The 22,098-nt window shown below is 56.7% G+C and overlaps 1 protein-coding gene across 4 annotated transcripts in view; it reads right to left on the bottom strand.

Annotated features, from left to right (window-relative positions):
- Positions 1-7,488: 7,488 nt before the first annotated feature.
- Positions 7,489-22,098, bottom strand: part of SHC2 (SHC adaptor protein 2) — a 30,302-nt gene continuing 15,692 nt past the window's right edge. For 2 of the 4 annotated variants that reach the window (XM_034755368.1, XM_034755365.1), the window contains 10 exons: positions 20,244-20,304; positions 19,796-19,915; positions 18,812-18,865; positions 17,070-17,121; positions 16,032-16,158; positions 15,194-15,374; positions 14,157-14,223; positions 13,012-13,152; positions 10,093-10,394; positions 7,489-9,949 (listed from right to left, as the gene is read on the bottom strand). In XM_034755368.1, coding sequence (XP_034611259.1) covers positions 9,821-9,949; positions 10,093-10,394; positions 13,012-13,152; positions 14,157-14,223; positions 15,194-15,374; positions 16,032-16,158; positions 17,070-17,121; positions 18,812-18,865; positions 19,796-19,915; positions 20,244-20,304 — 1,234 coding nt within the window. In that variant the 3' untranslated portion in view covers positions 7,489-9,820. The remainder of the gene's footprint in view (positions 9,950-10,092; positions 10,395-13,011; positions 13,153-14,156; positions 14,224-15,193; positions 15,375-16,031; positions 16,159-17,069; positions 17,122-18,811; positions 18,866-19,795; positions 19,916-20,243; positions 20,305-22,098) is intronic. The other 2 variants (XM_034755367.1, XM_034755366.1) reach the window with 2 other exon arrangements.

The following is a 22,098-nucleotide window of genomic DNA, read 5'->3' as shown; positions in this document are numbered from 1 at the left end:
GTCTTATAATCGCTAACTCCATGGATTAGGAATGGGAAACCCGCAATACCCTCAGTTAGTATCAGAACCCTGAATTTTGCCCTATTGTCATGTCTGGGGGTACTTACAAATAAAAGGATGCCTGTTAATTATCCAACCAAGTAGCTGGAGCACAGAAGACGGAATAGGAGAGTGAGTTGCTGGTCATTTGATTTTTACAGGTTCTTTTATTTAACTGAAAAATTCCCAGGTTTTAGAAAAGCAATTATTTGTTTTTTACTGATTTCCCCCACACACACACACACCTCTCAACTTTGGACCACACAAGGACATGAAAACACTCAGGATGTTAAATTAATCCAATCCATTACACTGGGTAGACCCCGTTTTGGTAGGGTTGCCAGGGCTGGCTTAGACTTGCTGAGGCCCAGGGCCGAAGCTGAAACCCGAATCCCACCACTTGGGGCCGAAGCCTGAGGGCTTCTGCTCTGGGTGGCAGGGCTTAGGTTACAGGCCCCCTGCCTGGATCTGAAGGTGGGCTTCACTTTTGCCCCTCCCGCCCCACGGGGCGGTGGGGCTTGGGTTTTGGCCCCCCATCCTAGGCTGCGGGGCTTGGGTGGGCTCAGGCTTCCGTCCCCTCTTCGGACCGCTGGGGTCATGTAGTAATTTTTGTCGTCAGACGGGGGTCACGGAGCGATGAAGTTTGAAAATCCCTGGGCTAGACTAATTGATTATTAACTTAACTACATCTAAGTGTGACCGTTACTCTATTAAAGTAAGGCAGGGTAGTAGAAGATACACACATGCGAGCATAAAGAACAGGAGTACTTGTGGCACCTTAGAGACTAACAAATTTATTAGAGCATAAGCTTTCGTGGACTACAGCCCACTTCTTCAGATGCATATTTATTCCGTATTCTGACTTTTCTCTATTTGCGGATTTTTTCTGTCCTCCCGTCCCTCCTATTAACCCCAGTATTTACCCAGAAAACGCTGACATTATTTTTTTGCACTGATTCTCACCCATTTTTTAAGATTTATAAGAAGCCCAATAATTTCCTGGGAAACGTTCAACAAAATAACAACCGACAATGAAGGGCCTGGCTTACTGGTAATTTCCATTTGCCAGTTCCTTGCCTTCCCCAACTGTACTGGAGTCATGAACAGGCAGCGTTCTGACACCACCTGCTGGTAGCCAGGCAGCAATGATCCCCTAAGCCTCCCTCAGTTAGAACAACTTCGGAGTTCCAGAAGAAGGCTAGCAAGAGAAATGTTATTAAGCAGCTCATGACACAGAGGGGAGGAGAGCAGGATAAAGAATGGGAGACTAGGACCAACAGATTTGTCAGTAAGTAACATTCCCTTGTCCCTCTCTTTTCCCATCCTACAACCTCAGCTTCTTGGATAGACTGCTGATGTAGCTAGCAGTATCTGCTGATGGGCAATGCTATGTTACTGGCCACTAGCAGGGTTCTACAGCTAGGGTGACCAGATGTCCCGATTTTATAGGGACAGTCCCGATTTTTGGGTCTTTTTCTTAGATAGGCTCCTATTACCCCCCACCCCCTGTCCTGATTTTTCACACTTGCTGTCTGGTCACCCTATCTACAGCCAAAGGGGCAACCTGAGAAGCAGAAAGGCCCTAGCAGACAATGTCATATGACTTGCGTGGTTTAATTACGTATCTTGTGATATTTGGTGCTTTTCTTAAAGCCTCAGCTCCCGGAGTCCCGGGATGAGGTGAGACGCTCAGGCATTTTCTTTTTTAAAGAAGACGACAATAGGCCTTGTTTTCAAGCTTTTCTTGGATGCTGCATCAACGACAGCACTGGCAGACAAATTCAAAGAACCCCATATTGAAATCTCATGATTTTTCAGCCAATCCCGTGATTTTGGGGGGGAGGGACAACTCACAATTTCTGAACGTTTGGGGTTGACGATACTGGGGGGGGGTGACAACCATGTCACCACCACCTTACAGACCTTGGGCATGAAGAGGTGACTTCTGTAGCAAGCGACAAGATCAGAAGAAGGCAACTAGCCTGCTCATGAGCTGTGCTAATGCAGTCAAAGACTCAGCTAGCCAAGGTGACTTTAGCAGTAGCTTTGCCCTTGTGGGATCCCTCAAAAGAGACAGTTGCTTTGACTTCCTATGGTCTCGAGAAAGACAAAACTTGAGAACTTGCCTTGCTGCCATCTTGTCCTAGGAGGGATACCAGGTAACACTTCAGAGAGAGAGGAAGAACAATGGGTTAATTCAGATGGAATTTGGGATTCAAAGATTCAAGGGGGATGAGCACCAAGATATGTACCATAGATAGATGGTTGTGTTGGGGGGGGGATAAATAGATGGATAACAAAACTGAAGAGGAAGCTGCGGGGTGGGGGGGTTGGGAAACGGCACTCTGGCCCAACTAGGTGCTAATCAGCCTTTACCAACTCTCTGCTAAGTGTCATGGATGCAATGTTGTCAGCCCAAGTCTGCAGCCAGCTTGAGATAATAGCACTGAGAGGTGTGAACTGCCCCAGTCATCTCAGTGGGGTGTTAACTCTGAAATGACTCTGTTTTCCTATTAGCGTTATTAACCATTTAACGGCTGATAATTTTAGCAAAATTATCCAGCTAGGCCTTGGCTACACAGTCGCGCCACCAGCGCTGCAAGAGAGCTCTCACAGCGCTGTATGTACTCCACCTCTCCGAGGGGAAAAAGAAGAACAGGAGTACTTGTGGCACCTTAGAGACTAACAAATTTGTTAGTCTCTTAGTCTCTAAGGTGCCACAAGTACTCCTGTTCTTCTTTTTGCGGATACAGACTAACACGGCTGCTACTCTGATCCCTCTCCGAGGGGAGTAGCTTGCAGCGCTACTGGCCACTAGCAGGGTTCTACAGCTAGGTTGACCAGATGTCCCGATTTTATAGGGACAGTCCCGATTTTGGGGTCTTTTTCTTAGATAGGCTCCTATTACCCCCCACCCCCTGTCCTGATTTTTCACACTTGCTCTCTGGTCACCCTATCTACAGCCAAAGGGGCAACCTGAGAAGCAGAAAGGCCCTAGCAGACAATGTCATATGACTTGCGTGGTTTAATTACGTATCTTGTGATACTGGTGCTTTACAGCGCTGCACTCGCTGAGCTGGGGGGGGGGGGGCATTTTCACACCCCTGAGTGCAGCAAGTTGCAGCGCTGTACAGAGCCAGTGTAGCCAAGGCCCTAATGTGCTTAGCCCATCATCCCAGATGGACTCTCATGCTTCCCCAGCTGGCAAAGACCCCAACATCCCCCCTATCCAGCATCGAAAACCTCTAGCTTCGCCCCTTCCCCCTCCCTCCACAAGTACTTCTACCATGCATCTATGGCCTGTCAATACAAAAACCTCTGGCAGATCAAAAATGAAGATGTGCAGAGAGCATAAAATAAATTGAATTGAATAGCAAAGTACTCCCGAGGCTGCTGCCTCGATTGCATTATTCAGGTCCATGTTTAACTCCATAAAAGCCCCCATTTTTTTCATTGAATTAAGGCTGCCACAGGATTTCCTGTCTGTCTCATCAGGGGCGCTGCCGAATCCAGGGATGCTGCTGAAGAATTTAGGCACATCTTTCCCTGAAATGTGGCTGAGTGATTCATAGATGATGACAACCACTATGATCATCTAGTCTGACCTGCTGCACAACAAGAAGGTAGCTAGTTTCCCTACGGTGCCATCATAGTTTTCTTAAGTTATTTCATCAGCTTGTAGGGCCTGATCCAAAGTGTCCCTGAGGATCAGACCCTTAGTGCTTAAGGTCTAGCGCTGGATCTTCATGGATGGCCTAGGTGCCCTCACATGGGAACTACAGGGACTAGAAAAACATAGAGCCAGTTAGTCCATGTCTGTAAAATAAAAAGCACAGTCATAAATCCCCAAATCCCTTTTCGGGACAAATAAAGAAATCGGCTTTATTTCGAGCAGATCCGTAGCTCTCTGCTGCGCTGTCAGTTTCGCAATAGAGCAGCAAAACCCTGGAGGGCGTGTGTCATGGTGTCATGGTCCCAGGCTTCAAACTCACAGGCCATGCAGCTTCTGTGATGGCCTCCACACACACACACACACACACAAAAAGGATCAGACAGACCAAACCGGGATTGGACACTGGATTGTTGAAATGCTGCAAGTAAGAGGTTCTCTCTCCTGAGGTTTGAATCCTGGCTTGGCAGAGCTGAGAGATGCGTCTAAGCGACCACACTTTTAGGTGCTTATTCATCTCCAACATATCCCACTAACCCTCTTCGTTACTCCTTCCCAAGCTGACATGGGTTACACAGATGGAGGCAGAATAACCCTGGCAGAGGCAGGCTTATTGTGAAGCAATTAATCCCTTTAAAAAAAACCCTCTCTCAAGCATCAGATCACAGCATCCCTAGAAGTCAAAAGGTCTGTGCTGCGCAGACCCAGCAGTAATTGGTATAAGGCAGAGGCTTTCTTTCCAGCGGTGACAGAAGAAAGTGCGTCTCTAGCAGCCTTTTCATGCCTCTGCTGTAGAGGGACGATGCAATTATCTCTGCAGACGCATTACGATACGGCAAAAAATAGAACCCGCAATGGAAACGGCTTGTCCCCGCTTGTATTCAGCGATCGATGGAAAATTCCCTGTGCGTTACGGGGTTTTAGTTAGTGAGTTTATTCATTGACTCTTGGAACATCTGGGTGTGCTGAGCACCGGACGCCTGCCCAAAGGGTGTTTTATTGACTCAGCGCCCCCGGCCTGGGGGAGTCCTCTCCCCACACATGGTAAAAGAAAGCGAGGGGTTTCTTCAGAAGCGGCTTGCGATTCTGCATTCAGGTAGCTCTTGTTATTATTATAATTTGTATTAAAGGGAGTATTATTAGCCCCCTTTGATCAATGAGGTACGGAGGCACAGAGAGAGAAAGTGACAGGGCCAAGGCCTTAAAGGGGATCAGTAGCAGAGCCGGGCATAGCACTCAGCTCTCCTTCGCTACATCCATCCTTCCTCTCATCAGCTGATTGGCTTGGTGCTCCAAACGCTGCTTGCAGTTTGCAATGAACTAGACCCAGGAGATCGGGAGCCGGGGTCGAAAGCTTTGAAAATCAGGGCCTAAAACAGGGGTCGGCAACCTTTCAGAAGTGGTGTGCTGAGTCTTCATTTATTCACCCTAATTTAAGGTTTCACATGCCGGTAATACATTTTAACGTTTTTAGAAGGTCTCTTTCTATAAGTCTATAATATAGAACTAAACTATTGTTGTATGGAAAGGAAATAAGGTTTTTAAAATGTTTAAGAAGCTTCATTTAAAATTAAAGTAAAATGCAGAGCCCCCCGGACCGGTGGCCAGGACCCGGGCAGTGTGAGTGCCACTGAAAATCAGCTCACGTGCTGCCTTCGGCCTAAAAGTTCATCTGGACGCGGCGACAGATGAGGGGGCATGGAGGGAAGGGGATTCAGACGTACTCGCGTTGCTTTGGAAGCAGGCCCCCAATTTCCCTGATCAACAGCCACCCGGCATGACCCGCTTTGAGGAGCATTGGGCAGGGCAAGGGCCACCCGGGCCTTTCCTGCCTTTGTTCATTTGACCTAGGCTCCTTTTGTGGGGTCATTCTGCTTAGAAAAGAGCCTCAAGGCGGGCACCCCTGCTGGGGTTTCATTCCCATTTGAATGGGAGCGTTCCTTAGCTCCTGATGAATGGCAGCTCCCAGCGGGCGCCAGGCGCAACACAATGAGAGGGAGAGAGACCTAGTCTGAGAAGCACCTTGTGTCCAAGCCCCACCTTTGGGCTACACCCGGGTGGCAGATCTTGAACCCGGATCCCGGTAGTTCTCCCCTCTCGTCCCCCACAAGAAGGCAGCAGAAATAAAAATAAAGGAGCTGTAACATGCTGGAGGAGGAAGAAAGTAATTGGACGACAGGGCTGAGTGGGGGAACATCCTGACTTCCCCCCCAGCCAGGGGCTGTACCAGCGACTGGCAAAGAACAGCTGAAGGGAACAGGTGAAACCCGGCTACATTCCACTGGAGTCACCTCCCATTGGCTTTGGACCAGGCCCTTGATTTCCAACGATACCACCGGTGTCTTCCTCTGGAACAGGGAAGTGCCAGCCTGGGGGAGGTGCGGGCACCCTCTTGAGAGGCTCCACCTTGATCCAAGCGCCCTCGGAGATCAACAGGATGGGCACAGTACAGGCAGCGGCAGTGCAATCTTCCCCTTCCGGCCCATGGAGCCCCCCCACTCCTGGGGCAAGAGGGGGGATTGCTGCCATGGAGTGCCAGTAGCAATGTGGGGCACGGGCAGGTGGACGCAGCTGTAATACTGGGGCTTTGTGCTTGGCAGCAGAGGCGTCTCCCAAGGGGAGGAGTAGAAGCCACATGAACTGAGTCATTTACATCTAAACCGGATCTAGAGGCTGGATAATATATAGCAGGGACCAATCCTGCCTGCAAGCTCTGTGGGGCAGGAATTGTCTTTTTGTTTGTACAGCGCCTGGCGCAATGGGGTCCCGCTCCAGGCCCGGAGTTGCCGGGGCTACCACAATACAAACTTTAACAAATGCACGTGACGTGACCAAGCTCCCATGTCTCTGCAGATGGCCCTGAGCTAACTCCTTCCACCTTAGATCCAAACACTCCGACGTTGTCCATGGGGGTGCGTGGCTGAGAATCTGAGCCCGGGTAGGGGTCTGAAATCCACAGCACCTCCCCCTTCTCTGTGCTTGGCTGAGCTCAAATCCTGGATCCAGCTGCAGATGTCACAGCTGAGTTCTCTCTCATGGTCTAGGCACCCCCAGTTCCAGTGAGAATCCAGAATCCAACCCTGGATTCCAGCTTGGGTGGGGGCTCCCTCTTAATTTCAGCGATGCCCAGGATCAAGGAGGCGAGGACAGGTGCTGGGCTCCATCTGCCGGAAGCCCATTTAGAGATCAGGAGCTCGGGAGTGTGTAGGGGGGCGGGAGGGGAGCGGAATTCTGTGGGGGGTGTTACAAACAAAGTGTCTGCTTGGCTAGGCGGTCTGGAGGACCCAGCACGTGAAACCCGTGGGTTGCGTGTACCCCTCGGTGCCTGATCTGCAGAGCATACGAGTCTCTTACAGCCCCCGCTGGGGAAGCTTGGCTCGTTAGTTCAAGCCGTAGCTGCTCATGCCTTTAGTTCTGGAGGACCCCAGTTCAATCCCGGGTGGGGCAGCCTTGAGGGATGCGCCTCCCAACCCCCTGTTGGCAATGAGGCCAAGGAGAGAACGGGCCATAGGGACCAACCCCTCCGGAGCTTATGCTGCCATTAGATAACTTCCGTGTCTGGACCAGCTGGAGGATCAGGGGATAGTATGTGAAAGTCGCCCCACAGTGGCACAGGAGCCAGGGGTGGACCTGGCATGGCCTGGTTTCACCTGAGCAGCTGTTTGCAACGAGCAGCCGCTGTCCTACACCAGAGCAGAGGCAGATGGCTCTGTTCATCTCTTCCCCCAGGGCGCACGCTGCGCCGGGGTCTGTCAAGCAGAGGCAAGATCACGCTCAGGCCGTTTGATCATTTCCACATTTAATTAGAAACGTATTCAAACCAGCGAACCCCTCGCTGCGTGTCAGACGCTTCCCCGAATGCCGGCGCGGTGGAGAGACAATCGCTGTCTAGCGTTTAAAAGGCTGCAGCCGTTCAGTGGAATTCTCACCTTGGGTCCCAGCTGACGGATGTTCAGCGCCGGGTAACCTGTAAAATCCCACTACAAAGTGACACGGACCCGTGGGCCTGAGAAGAGCAAGACCCACCTTGCTGGAGAAGGTACCTTTCCATTGTCCTCTCTTGTAACGCCGGCTGGGGTGGGACTGGAGGAGATGGGAGCTTCCAAAGAGCAGGGACCCCTGCTGGAAGATGACTCTGGCATCTCCTGCAGTGATGCCTCTTGGAATTAGCTGGCCTTGAAGGAGCTGTGAGCTTTGCATAGCAGGTGCTTTGTAAGTCTCCAAAGCTTAAGCTCTGGGGAAGGTCCCATCTTCCACCATCCAAAGGAAGCAGGCACTGGCTACCCCAGCCAGAGCGGAGGGACAGTGCCGTGACCCGGACTAGGTACTAGGAGCCTGGCTGAGGCTCTGAAGCGGGGCAGAAGCCAAGTGGTCACCAAGTCACCTCCTGGGTAGCTGTGCAGGAGGAGAGATGCGTCCCAGCGGTCGGACGGCCACACCCTCGCTTGTGTCGCTCTTTGTCCTCTCTCCCAAGGTCCAAACGTCTGTCCTCACGTCCTGATTCAATAAGCAGAGTGCTCTGACGTCGTTTCCCTAATGATGGGCCATCTCAGCCGGATAACGTAATTACAAGATTGTCCCGTCAGGGCTGCAAAGTGGAGTCTAAGCAGCTGTTACTGCAAGGGGTTGGCTTGGGAGGTTTTGGGAGATGGGGAAGAGGCTCCTATTCTCCTTGCAGATGGGAATGGGGCCTTGTGCTTCTGACCCCTCCCGACATACCCAATTCTACCTCCAAAGGGGGTTCCCTACCCCTCTGATGATCTCTAGCAGCAACTAACAGCTGAGTTGAATGCTATTTAGCACTCAGAAGGCCACACCAGCTTTAGCTAACTCCCCCCCACAGCACCCCCTGCGAGGTAGGTCGGTCAATATCATCCTCCCCATTTTACAGATGGAGAAACTGAGGCACAGAGCGGCAAAGCAACTTGCCCAAGGTCACCCAGCCAGTCAGCAGCAGAGGTGGAGGCAAAGAGCTCAGGTGTCCCGGCACCCAGCACCGCGTTTAGGCCACTAGACAACAGTCCGCGCCCAGGCGGGGTTACAAGCAGCTCTCCGAGCACGGCTCCCTGCTCACTATTCGTTTGCTTTAATTAACTACTAGTCTAAGAAGTCGGGGGTAGGTTTGATCTGCTGTATGTGTGATCCTGGTGGGACGTACGCGGCAAAGAGCTGAGCTCCGTTTGTGTCCTCCGGGCTCCTTGGTGGGGATGGTGGGCAGAGCCGTGCTAACGTCCCAGTCGGAGTTTTGTCGGCACGTGTAGGATAAATACATCGCCTCCATCCCAGGATAGGAGGAAGAGTGAAAAAGTCGGCGTGGGTTGTGGCAGCAGCCTGTAGCTAAGAGGGAAAGAGGGGATGTAGCAACAGTCTGTAGGAGAGAGAGAGAGAAAGAGAGAGACGGAAGATGGCACAGGGCTACAGGAGAGAGAGGGGGAACGTGACAGCACTCCACTGGTGGAGGTGGGTGAGAGAACACGAATGGGCAGGGGTCCACCGAAGAGACACGGGCACAGGTGGCTGCCTGTAGGCGAGTGACAGCCATCCATAGGCAAGAGGGAAGGTGGCGCGAGTCCAGCGGAGGGGGAGAGAAGGGGGGAGCGTGGCCACAAGTGGAAGGGAGAGGGAAAGAGGAAGCTGTTTGGGGAGGGGAGGGAAAACAGTCCCCTGGGGAAAGAGAAAGGGTGACTGTGGCACTGGGTGGAGGAGGAGGAGGAGCAGAGGGGGATGTGGGTGCTGCTTAGGGAAGGGGGGGGTTTCTGTCTGTGGCATCCACTTGTCTTTTTCACCTGGCTCCCCTCTCCTCCTTGGGCAGGCACTCTGGGCCCAGAGCCAGGTCCCCAGTGGGCTCTGGGCCAGAGAGAAAGGAGATCGCTGTCAGGGATCACAGCGTCAGGGGCCCCGCATGCTCAGGGGGCGTCTCACTCCCAGCGACTCCCCGTTAGCCCAGCCCAAGAGGCAGTGGACACCGCTGGGTCACCCGCACAGAGAGAGGGGGCGGGCCAATTCCCCACTGCCCCGCTGCTCTGATGGGGGCGAGGGCAGGAGGGAATCAGGCCCCCTGGTCTCCTGCCTGCCCCCTGTAGGCCCCTGCCGGGGGGACGCACCCAGCCGTCACTGCTTCCTCTTCACCACCTGCCTCAGGTGCAGCTCGCTCTCCGCCGCCACGATGGGCTGCTCGTTCTGCAGGTGGTAGTTGATCAGGTGGCTGATGCTCTCGAACAGGACGTCCTTGGTCCTCACCTGGAGCAACAGAACGGGGAAGGGGGTGGGTGCCAGGCGGGGGCCGGGGAGTGGGCAGGTAGTGCTCCACCCAGAGAGGAGGCTGGTGGGGTGCCCGTCAAGGACATTCGGGCTGAGTTTGGGGAGCCCAGCCGGGTCCTTACCACGCCCTCGGGATCCACCAGCAGCAGGTGCTTGGGCTGCCCGCCGTCCATGCCCGTCAGGACGTACTGCCCGGGGTTGGTGATGCTGTCCCTCACCAGGAAGTCCCCGTCCATCTGCAGCAGCTTCTCGGCGTCTCGCCGGCTCATCTTCCCGTGGTACCAGGGCTCCCGCTTCAGCTGCTCTTCCGTGGGGGCGACGGGAGCCTTCCGGGTGGGCGGGCTGGGCCACTGGTCCTCAAGGGGAGGGCTGGCCCCGCCAGCCACCGTGGACTCGTGCAGCTTTAGGGCGTCTTCGAAAGGCCCTGCAAGAAGCCAAGAATATAAAGCAAGGAGGGGACAGGCCCTGGCAGCTACCCTAGCCGGGATCACATCACAGGGCGCCCAGTCCCCAGACCTACTGCCAGCTGGGTCTGGGAAGAATTCCCCCATTGCTGGACCTGGGCTGGCTCTGTTAAAGGCCTTGAGCCAAAGGCCAAAGGCAAGTCCCACTCTTCTGTTCTAATGAGGTGCTTACTCCGTGCCCCTCACCGCAGCCTCTGAGCACCTTCTGGTGGTGCACTAGGCGACACGGGTAACGTCTGCCACATGTGCCGTGGTCTCTCCTCCTTCTCTAAGGAGACGTGTGTGCAGTGGAGTGGTTTGATGGGCTTTCCTGGGACAGAGAAGGAGTCTCCCCTCCTTGCGTCTGAGGAACTGGGCTCTGTAGCACGGCTAAACCCCTGGAAATCACCACCTAGGCCCAACCAAAGCGACGAGGTGAAATGCCGCAAGGGGCTGAACAGCCCAGCGCGACGGGCCCCGATTCAGCAGGGGTCTGAAGCCCAGGCCTGACTGTGGGTACGTCTACACTGCAAAAAAAATACCAACCCAACCCGCAGCCACGAGTCTCAACAGACTACGGCTCACGGGGCTCAAAATAGCCACGTAGACCTTCGGGCTGCGGCTGAAACCCGGAGCGGGGGGTGGGTCTCACAGGCCGGGCTCGAGCCGTGGCTACATTGCTATTTCTAGCCCCGTCGGGCGAGCCCGAATCCGCTGACCCGGACTCAGAGACTCACTGCCACGGTTTTGCAATGTAGACGTACCCTGTAAGGACAGGAGGACTGCAGGGAGGGGCTGCCCCGGAGTGGAAGGACAGCCCAGGGGTTCCGTGTGAACCTAGCACTCTGGAGATCTAGGTCTGAGTCCCTGCTTTCCCTCCGGGGCCCGTGGTTCTCCAGCTCTAGACTTCAGTTCTCATTTGTAACAGGGGTTAATAGCCCTGCCCTGCCCTGCCTCTGATCGGGGGTTAGAAGGCTAAAGCTGATGAGATGCTCAGACCCTCCAGAGATGAGGGCTCCGGGCAGGTCTAAACTAGCCAGCCAGTCACCTGTTGGTTAGGCACGTGAAGTTGGATGCTAATGATACCCACAAGCACCCTGTGAAAGGCAGAAGCCTGGCGCGGCTGAGTGTCTGTTCCTCTGCCCCTGTGTTTCCTGGGCATGCCAGCCGAGGGGGCGCTGGCTAAACAAATCCCCGGCCTCCCTCCCATGCTCGCCCGCATCCAGCAGAGCACCAGGACATGGCGGAGGGCGAGTCGCTTTTTGCATCTCGCATTCAGCGCTGCCGCAGCCCTGGCGATTCAGTCCACGGCTGCTCAGCGGTGTCACCCTCAGAAAAGATTCGGAGCCCTTCCTCCTTCCCTAGCTGGCGCTTGGGGTGGGTGGGTTGGTTCGCGTCTTTCGGCTCCTGGCTGGAAACGGGAGCCGCTCACTGACAGGGTTGGAGCGACGAGCGCTGGCCAAGCCCCAGGGGCAGTGCAGGGTCTGTAGCTCCTTGGGACGATGGGACTTCTCAGCGGGATGCACTCAGGGCCGGCTCCCATTTGGACCCCAAGTCTGCAGGCTGCTGCCTCTCCCCTCAGCATAAGGGCAGGCGGCCTGGCAGGGAAGGGGCAGGGGTCCTGGGCTCTATTTGCTCAAACAGCCTCCTCACCTGTGAAATGGGGTCACACAGGCGTCCCTGCTCCTTACAGGGCTTTTGAGGGGAAATTCGTTCCGGTCTGTTGAGGGATCTGAGCTCAGGAGAGAGCAGGGTACAGCAACGAATCCCTAGCTCTCTAGGATGTCGCTCTGTTGCAGATTGAGGCCGCAAGGCTAAAACAGGAGTAGAACGGGGCTTCTGATTCAAAAGCGAGGGCGCCTACCGCTGGAGTCCCATGAGCAGTACAGAGTCTAGGACTCATAGCTGAGCAATACTGACCACAGCCAGGAGAGGGCAGTGTTAAACACCTGCCAGATGGCGACAGCGCTATTGACAGGAGAGCCATTTGGTGAAGGCCTCAGGCGTCTCTTTGACATTGCAAGGATCTGGCTGGCCTAACTCGCTGACCCCACACCAGCTTGTGGGGCTGGATGACCCCGAGAAGCATTCATCTCCCCCAGGCTGGATGGCCCCGGGGATCTTTGCATGCTACCTTTTCACAAGGCAACCAGGCTGGTGCTGCAGCTCCCCTCACGCAGGGAGAGGAAAGTTCATCACAGAGCTGTGAGCGGAATCTCTCCGCTCCCCAGCAGGACACATGTGACAAGGGCTCCAGCCTGGTGCCCGGACGGCAAGGGCTGAGCGCGAGGCTGCTGCATGGAGCACCTGAGACCAGAGGACAAAACGCCCCTCCCGGTAAGGCCCATCCCCTCTCAAATGCAGAGGGGACACAGAGACCGCTGGTGTATGCTCCTAGCAGACAGGTCTGGCTGCAGGAGCATGCAAGCTAAGCAAGCTCAGGTCTGGCCACCTTAATGGGAGACCTCCTGAGAACCTGATTCCTCTCCTGCCCCGGAGTGGGAGGAAAGCAGGGCCTGGGATCATGGCTTTCAGCAATCCTGACGGCTTCCTGCACCTTCCCCGCACCCTTCACGCTGAGCAAGGCTGCTGTCTTACTCATGTCAAAGAGATCCTTTGGGGGGCTCGCCTCGTGCTCCCAGCCGTCCAGGCACTGCGTGTTGACGTACATGTGCTCCTCGTAGTCGCGGCATCCGAGGGGCTGGCCGTCTGCCTGGAGGTAGCCGTCACAGGACTGGCCTGGAAGACACACCCGTGCCCTGCAGTGAGCGCCGGCAGGCTCTGTGCAAAGGGACCGCAGGAGCCGGGCCTGTCACCCCAGGATCCATGAACCGCCGGCTGAGGGAGGCTGCCTGAGGCCCCACCTCCTCTTCCTCGACTGCCTGCCGGAGCCCAAAGTCCCCCCTCACTGCGGCTACCAGCCTCCACCCCAGGCTAGCCCCCCGGAGCGCCGGGAAGGTGGGCAGCACAGCCCCGAGGCCAGCACTGGAGGACTGGAGCTGCACACAGAGCAGAAAGTAGGAGGGGAGAGCTGGGCCTGGCTGTTTGGGGAGACCCAGCCTCCCTCAGCCTATGGTACCCGCCGCCCATGCTAGGATCGCTCCCTGTGATCTATCCTCTGGTGTCTTGTCCAGTTGTACCAATGGGGGCCCCCACCGCTTCCCTGGGGAGGTGATTTCCACCTCACACACTCTTCCCTGCTCGGAAGTTCTCCTTGCTCTGTGCAGCCTGAACTTCCCTCTGCTGAGTTTCACCCCATTGCTCCTCCCTTTAGGATTGTCCTCTCCTTGGCCACGCACTCCTACACCGATCTCACCTTCCCCGGGTCCTTTCACCTCCCCGTATTTGGCCCTTTCACCCTGACCCGCTAGGGGAGGAGCAGGCGACCAAGCTTCCTACATCGTCTCTGGTGGGAGCAGCTGCTGAACCATCCAGGGGAGACTTGGGGACAAGCTCATGGGTGACCAGAAAGTCCATGTGGTGGTGGTGTGGAAGGATCAGCCTACGTGCCAGGCAGTGTGACTCATGCCAAAGGATCGGGTTTGCAAAAGGGGCGTCGCTCCAAGCAGCTGCTCCATGCATCGTTCTCAGCTAGTTTTCTCATAACCGGGCAGCTAGGGACAGGGATGCCCATCTCCGAGGCTCCCACCACAGGCATTTGCGAGTCCTTGGGCCATGCATTCCCGTGCCCACAGGGACATGAGTCCCTGGGTTAAATGACGCCTTCGAGCTGAAGCACGTACCGGGAGCGTCGCTGTCCCAGTGGGAGCCTGGGTGGCTGTTCTGGTCTCTTCTGGCAGGAAATCCAACCTGTGAAGCAGAAGAATCAGACCTCGGTCCATGCACCACACATGATGCAGGAGGTATGTTTCCCCTCCACAAGTGGGCATGTGATATGGAGACCCAAGCAGTGGACAGGGAGATGCATTAGGTGGAGGTGTGAGGACAGCTGATACCCCACCTTTGCTCGCTGCCTCCTCAGGGCCTCCATCCCTTGTTGGCAAATGGAGAACATTGCTAGGCCCAGAAACACAGCCTGGAGGTCACAGCTCATGGAAGCGTGCAGCAGGTCCCCCCACGGAGCCCCTGCAGTGGCCGTGCAGTCTACAAGCACGTGGGTCAGAGAGCCACAAACCCCTTCGTGCTAAACCCAGCTCTAGCCACGCTTCCACACTTCACCCCCGCACGCTTCAGCTCCCTCCTCTGTGTAACGGGGTGACCCAGCCTGTGAGAGATGGAGGGGTTTAGTGACTGCCAATGCAGGGGCCGTGGGATTGGTGCGCCTCCGTCCCTCCTGTTGCACATCATTGTTTAGTCTCCTGACGGCTGTTCACCTGGGGGTTTGCGGCCTGTGATGTGCAGAGGATCGAATGGTCCCGTCTGGCCTTAACCGTAATGAACTGATGACTTAATGGCTGGAGCTTTTGGTAAAATCCCACACAGCCTTCAGAGGCTGGGACGGACTTTACTGCTGGACAACAGAACCCCCAAGCCCCAGAGGAGGCCATAGACCTGTATGGGGCTCTCCCTGATGGACCAACCTCCATCCCTGACCCCAGAGGCTATTCCAAAGAAGCTCCAGGCCTGGCCCCGCACCAGGCACTCACTTCAGGAGTCCTCTATGCGGACAAGAACCAGTTTGGTTTCCAGCTGTCAGCATCAGGGGGAAAGGGCTCGATTCAACACAGGAGGTTGTGGGTGCAGCCTTGAGGTGGGGAGGTTGTAGGGCTGGGGGGGATTGGGGAAGTGTACCGCCAAGCATGCTGACTGCAGGATTCACCTGGCTGAAGTGACCGGCGCAGGAGGGCTGGGAGTGCACGTGGCCCAGCAACGTCCCGTGCCTGAGCCGAGAGTCAACGAGTCCCCCCAGGGGAGGCTCCTTCCCCGGGATGCTGTTGTAGTAGTCGTGTTCGGCCGTCTCCTCTTCGTCGCCCCACGCGGATTCCTCGGTCCCCAGTACCCTGCGCGACAGAGGGTACGGGAGTTAGGGAATGCGGTTAGACTCCAGAACCATGGCGACTCTACACTCAGAGCTCTGGCCTTGCACCCCAGGCCATTGGAGCACCCAGACCCAGAGTATCCCCAGACCTAGCACCCAGGGCATGGTAGCACCTAGCACTGAGAGCATGCTGGACCTAACACCCATAACTGCGACAGAACCCACAGCCAGGGCACCTCAGCCCCCAGAGCCACAGGCGTATGGAGCCTGCTGCAGGGCCCTGTATCTGGTGATGCAGAGAATGGCAACACCCCAATGCACCGAGCAGAGGACGGTCCCGGTCTTCCACCAACAGGCCTTCTGAGGGCTTAAAGCATCTCAGGTCCTCCTCAGGTGGTGACTGCAAAGCAGTTCCGTGAAGGCTTGGCAGTGTGAACGCCACCTTGTCCCCGAGTCTGGAGAGCGCCTGGTGGGGGCAGTAGGAAGTGGCTGGGATGCCAGCGTAAGGGATGGATGAACATGGGGGTAGATGCCTACAAGGCCTCATTCACCTGGACCAGCTTTGGGAATTGCTGCCCAGGATAAGGTAAGAAGGTGCAGACCTGCATAAAAGCAGGCCCAGTCTGGCCAGGGCGACCCCCGCAGCACCAAACGGCCCTGTGTCTCTCCCCGCCCCTACCTGTCCGGCGGCACCACCACCTTGGGGGGGCTGTGCAGATACTGCTTGAAGCGCAGCTCGAAGGCCTGTCCCACCGTGCTGATGATGCTCTGAGCCAGCCCGTCACAGCATTCCAGGATGTGGCAGGCTGCCCGGCAGGGAGAGAGACACAGACACATCAGGCGGGGCATCCGGCCTGTGCACAAGGCCCCCAGGGGACATATGGCAGCGCTTGCGAAATGGGAGTCTAGCCCCCCAGGGGCCATGTCCCAGCCAGGAGCCAGCCTGGGGCAGTGGGAGATGGATGGCCTTTCAGGCTGGGGTTCAGAGTCACAGAACCAGGGTGGTCCAGAGCTGGGGTTCATTTTTTTCTGCACATGGTGGAATCTGGTCTAGCGAATCCAGCTTGGACCCAGCTCAGCTTTTTACCCGCCGGGCGCCGCCACCACCCTCCTCATCCTCTTCAGTGGCAGGACGGAGCCAATCGGACAAGCCGACCCCAGCTTACGTTTTATTAGCCCCTACAACCACGGATCCCTCCTGGAACATCCGTGAGCTGCTCTTCCCCGTCCCTTCCTGCCATGGGGGTAACAGGCCCCTTTAAGGTGAAATGGGGCCAGTCTTGCCTGGGCCATAATTAACTGCCCCCTAGTCTAAGGAGGTGGGACTAATGGGGTCAAGTGTTTGCATGGTGAACACTTGGGCCTCATCAGAAGGTTTGAGAGAGAAGCTGTAGCCCAGCCGGCAGCCGGCAGGAGAACCTCATGGAGGAGCTCTTGGAAGCAGGGCTGTCCCTGGGAGAAGCTGTGGCAAATCCAGGGAAAAGAGCCTCCAGCGTGGAAGAATCCCTGCAAGGCCACGTGCTGGCATGAGGGGGCACTCCGGCGGTGAGTTCCCCTGTTACACTCTGCACAATAAATGCACAAAAGGTGGGTGGCGGGGGGAGAACCCTTCTCCATACTTTTGGCCAGTATGGGTCTCCTGTTTAGCCTTGATCCTTCCTTGCTTACCACCCCTCTTTGTTACTCCCCTGTGTCCCCTCACCTCTGCCCCGCTCACCTCTTTGGTTAATGGGATCCTTTGCCACATAGGCCACGTAGTCTGTCATGTCCTGGAGAGAAAGGGAGAGTCAGGGAAGGAAGGGGTTTGTGGCTATCGTTCCTGGGGCCCGGGATCTGGCCTGTGGGTTAAGGGTCGGAGGGGCTTGAGGCAGGGCTATGAACCTAGGTATGAAGGGGCATGAGCCCCTGTCCCCCGGCTGGCAGATCCCTTCCCCAGGTAACATGGGTGTAGGTCCCTGCTCTGAGACACTCCCTCCTCGGCTGGTGAGGGCCTGGGCGTGCTGCAGAGACAGCGAGGGTTCCCCGGTGCCGGGACTCACCCCATTGCCCCAGGGCAATCTGCCCTCTGTCGTGCCCAGCGGGCAGCCTGTGTTGTAACAAACCAGCTCCCTGGGGCTGACTGAGGGAGGACTGCCCTCTAGTGGCGGCAGCCCAAAGAAGAAATAAAGGACATACTACCCCTGGCAGCTGCAGGAGCTCACGTAGGGGGTGGCTGGGCTTTGGGGGTGAAAGAAGCAGGGGTCCAGGCCCCAATCCGTGTGTGTGTGTGTGTGTGTGTGTGTGTGGTGGGGCGGGGCTGGGGGGGACGCAAATTGCCTGTTGCCTGCAGGGATGGACTCTCATTACAGGGTCAGGCTCTGTGAAGGGGGTTTGTTCTGGCAGACAAGTGCACTCGGGACATGGGGGCCAGGAAGCGGCTTGTGTCCCTCTGCAGCGCCCCCCCTCTGGTCAGTCCAGGTATGGCAGGTCAGTGCTTTGTGGACGGGGTAGACGCTACTCTGTGGGGGAGCCTTGGACGAACCAACCGGCCAGAGAGGCGTTTCTCTGGCTGTCTCTGGCCTTTCCCTGCTTCTTTGTTCTCTCCTCAGAGCTTAGGAGCTGTTGCGAGACCCCGCTGGAGAGGGAAAGAGGCCAGGCAGGACCCCTGAGCTCTCGGGGTGGAAACAAGTTGAGGGGGAGGGGAGTTGCCTTCTCCCCCCCAGCCTAGGGTTACCACCTTTGAAATGCAAAAAAACTGGCAACCTCCCACCCACAAAGCAGGCCACAACCCCAACCACAAGGCAACTCTGCAGCACACGCCCTCCCCATCGCCCCCTTCAACAGCCACTTATAGTATCTAGAGAGAAGACACCTATAGACAAGATTGATAAACATCACGGGTCTCCTTACTGCCACATGGCTCAAACCCTCTCTCACACCCCCGTGCGGAGCGTGTGGTGTGTCGGTGGGCGGACGGCTGCTGTATTTGCAACAATTTTGCTCTGTTGTCGCTTAAACCATGGAAGTGGGAACACGGCCGCATCTTTTGCTGGACACGGACACTTTTAACATGAGCTGTCCCAGCGTTGTGTGAGAATACTGCATAGCTTCAGACCCATGGTTTAAAAAAAAAAAAAACACCCATGCATAAAAACCCTGGCAGTTTAAATTATTTTTCTGCCAAGCCATAAAAAAAAAAACCTCAACCAGGCCAGTCAAATACCAGCCAGGTAGGGACCTTCCCCCACCCTGCTGTCGGTGCCCAGGACTGAGGTTGCAGCAGGCAGAAGCTAGTCCACTGGCAGTGTGATTGTTGCTGCCCGTTGATCACCACCAGAGGCCAAAGAAACTGAGGCAGGGGGGAGAGAAGAGAGGGATGGAAAGGGGGTGATGTGGAGGGGGAGGAGGAGATGCAGAAGGGAGAGGGGCCATGGGGAGCTAGCGACTCCTCTATCTCCGCGCGCCGGGGGCGGCCCTTACCGTGTCTCCCCCCGAGGCGAAGGAGATGGACTGCATGTGGTGGTTGGCAATGATCTGCAGGGGACAGAGGCAGGCATTAAAGATCTTCGCAAGAGGTCGCTGGGAGGCTCTGGAATCGCTCAGCGCAGCGGCTCCATAAAACGAGGGGAGGGTAGGGATTGACCCGCCGCCAGCCCCCCGCCAAAAGTCAATGCTCTGGGAACAGTCCTGGCTTTCCTCCGCTGCTGGGGTGGAGCGGGAGCTAGGCCGGCTGTATCCACCCCACCTGGCCTAGGGTGTGTAGGCTGCGGCTCGTCGAATGGACATGCCAGCCTCGTGCTGGTGAGCGTGGTTGGTTCAGAAATGCCAGTTTCCCCTCCCTGCTCAGATTGCATCTGGGAATTCCCCTGCTCCCAGATTGTTGCCACCCTGTGTAGCCTGACCAGCTTGCCTGACTGTTTAAAGGGGACAAAACAACATGGGGGACTGCAAGAGCAAAGGATGGCCTAGTGGTTGGAGCACAGGACTGGCAGCTGGGCCCACCTGAGTTCTAATCCCTGCCCTGACACTAGTTTCCCCATCTTGTGTAACCCTGAGTTGTTCTATCCTTGTGCTCTGAGGATAAGCAAGGGTGCTGCTCTCCCACCCTCTAGAGCTAGATATGCTGATCCCCTAATTGGCCCCGATCCAGGGGCTGGGCTCACCCCTGTAAAGGGACAGGTGTTGGGGTGCCTCTCTGTCACCCAAGTGGATCCTTTGCATTCGGGGGAATGACGCTGGATTTACAGCAGTGAAGCTGAGAGCAGAATTTAGCCCTGGGCCCCAGAAGCAGTGGCACAATTTAGAGCAGTCTCAAGGCTGCTCTAACCTGTGCTAGGGGCCGCATGAGTCCCCACAACCACTGGATAGGGGAGGTGCAAGCGACCTCCCCTCTGTCCCTGCCCCAACTGGTCCTAGATCTCCATACCCCAGGGGAGCAATCGGAGCACTTGGGTGGGCACTAACCTGCCGGGTGGTGGGGATCATGAGGTTGAGCCCGTCGATGGAGATGTTGACAGTGATGCTCATCCCAGCGAAGCGCAGGTTGTTCTTGCCCAGGATGGAGAAGAGGGCTTTGTTGGGTGCCTGGGGAAGAAGAAAAGGATCCGGGGTAACGCTGGGTGCTGCGCTCAGCTAACCAGATGGGGCGATGGGGGGGTGGGGACAGTGCAGGAAGCTTCTGCAACAGTCAGCGAAGTGTCCAGCTTCCTGTCTGCAGACAACCGCTCTGCGCAGGTCAACAGTGCTGGGAAGGGGATCCCAGGGGAGAGGGCTCCGAGGATCCTGGGAGAGAGATCCCAGAACCTGAACCCGCCTTAATAACCCTTAGCCACGTCCGCTCAGGGTCTGCAAAGCTAAGTCAGCATCATCAGCCCTGTTTTACAGATAGGGAAATTAAGGCACGGTTACCCACCTTCTTCTTCCAGGCCCCTTTGACCCCAGGCACCGCCTCGTACAGTCTGTTGATGGCTTCCCTGCAAGCAAAGAATCAAGCCGGCTGCGGTTAATCCTCCAGCCCCAGTGGCGAGACCGGGTCAGTGGGACCTAACCCCACCCCCGCTGCTAAAATGCTGCCTCCTGCGTTGTCTGGGGGGGGGCGCACCCTTGCAATGACAGTTGGGGCAGGGGCAGCTGGTCCGCGTCACCTGTGGCTGGGAAAGAGGGGGGAGGGCGGGATTGTTGTGGGGACCCTGCACTGACATCCTGCAGCCCTTTCTCTCTGGCTCTCTCCGTGCTAAGGGCTTTAATAATTAAACACCAAACCCTTGGTGCTCAGGCTCTACCCTCTGAGTGTCAATCGGCCAGTGCTCCCCTCCCCAAGAGACACCCCCACCAGTGTCCCAGGGCCAGTGACCGGCTCTAGGAGGAGGGGGTAGTGGGGGATCAAGGTGGTGTATTTGTGCCACTGGGGCCACCGTCGCAATGGGGCACTGCCTGGCCCAGCAACGCAAAGGCACAAAGCCACGTGAAAACCATCCGTCCGTGCCCCGGCTCTATGCACCCACCGGCAGCCGCTACGCTAGGCGGCCTGGTTGAGAAGCCTCAGGCTCAGCGGCGCGTTGCATGGCACTGAGTAGCCCCCTGGCCATGGCCCAGAGCTGGGGGCACTTCCCAAGGAGTCCTTTGTTAGCGAGCCGAGTGAGAGCCCCCCAAACCGGAGCCTTCCCTCCAGGATCCCAGACCACGGGGATGCTGCGCTCGGGCAACTTTTAAGGGGCCCAGTTCAGCCTCATCGTTTGGGCGCCTGCAGCGTTTGTCCCGCTTGCTGGCCCCCTGGCCCTGGTGTAGGGTAAATATGGCGCTCTGCCGACATGCAGAAGCTACGTGGAGCCGGAGGGGCCCTGAGTCCCAGCTAACAACTCAGCCGGCTCCCCAAGCCCATGGAATCAATGCGCCCGAGAGAGACGTCTCCCAAGGACCTCATCCCCAGGACTCGGACGGGGGCTGCACGACTCCGCCTCCATGCGTGTCCCCCTGCGCCTTCGCCCTCCTGCTCGCTTCTCCCTACGCGTGCTGCTGCTGCTCCCACGTCGCTGCGGGGACAGGCCCATCAATAAGCCATGGCTGGCAATCGGCTCTGGAAGCTCCTTCCCTCTCCCCGGCCTCCTATCGATCCGCATCAGCAGGCAGGAGACTCTGCAGTTCTACCCCCGCCACCCCCAGCTTCTCTTGCTACCTGTCTGGTTTGCAGCAGAACCTGCCTCCCACGTACCTGCCCCGCGTGCTCCAGGCCGGCTGGTGGCTTTATTTGGAAGGCACATGGGGATTTCTCAGCTGGGGTGTTTGGGGCAGCTGAGGGGCGGGGAAGGGGAGCCAGCCCTGAAGACTGGAGGCCTGCCATCTCCCCCAGATCAGGACAACAGTCAGCTTCCATGTCCGCCCCGCCATGCTGTCTGGCACCCATAGCCCACCCCTGCCCTGTGTTTGCCCTGAGCCATTCGGTCCTTGACCTCTCTGCTGAGACTCCCCATCAGGGGACCCCACAGTGTGGAGGGGTCATGCCCACCTGTCCGGATCTGTGAGCATCACAGAACACTAGTGAGCTGCCTGGTCTGAGGGAGGCTGTACATCGCCTGCTTCTAAACACGGACCAGCTGGAGGGCAGAGAGAACCAGGTCAGACGGGGGGGGGGTCCCTTAGGGCCCGTGTTGTGTGCCATGGCACGGTGTGGGTACCGAGCATCAGACAGGCTGTCCTTTAGGGCCCATGTTGTGTATTATGGCACAGTGTGGGCATGAGGGGTTAGTTCCTTAGGGCCCACACTGTGC

The sequence above is a fragment of the Trachemys scripta genome, chromosome 22, assembly GCF_013100865.1.
Source record: "Trachemys scripta elegans isolate TJP31775 chromosome 22, CAS_Tse_1.0, whole genome shotgun sequence".
In the NCBI taxonomy this organism is placed as follows: Eukaryota; Metazoa; Chordata; order Testudines; family Emydidae; genus Trachemys; species Trachemys scripta.
This window is presented reverse-complemented; position numbering and strand designations above follow the sequence as displayed.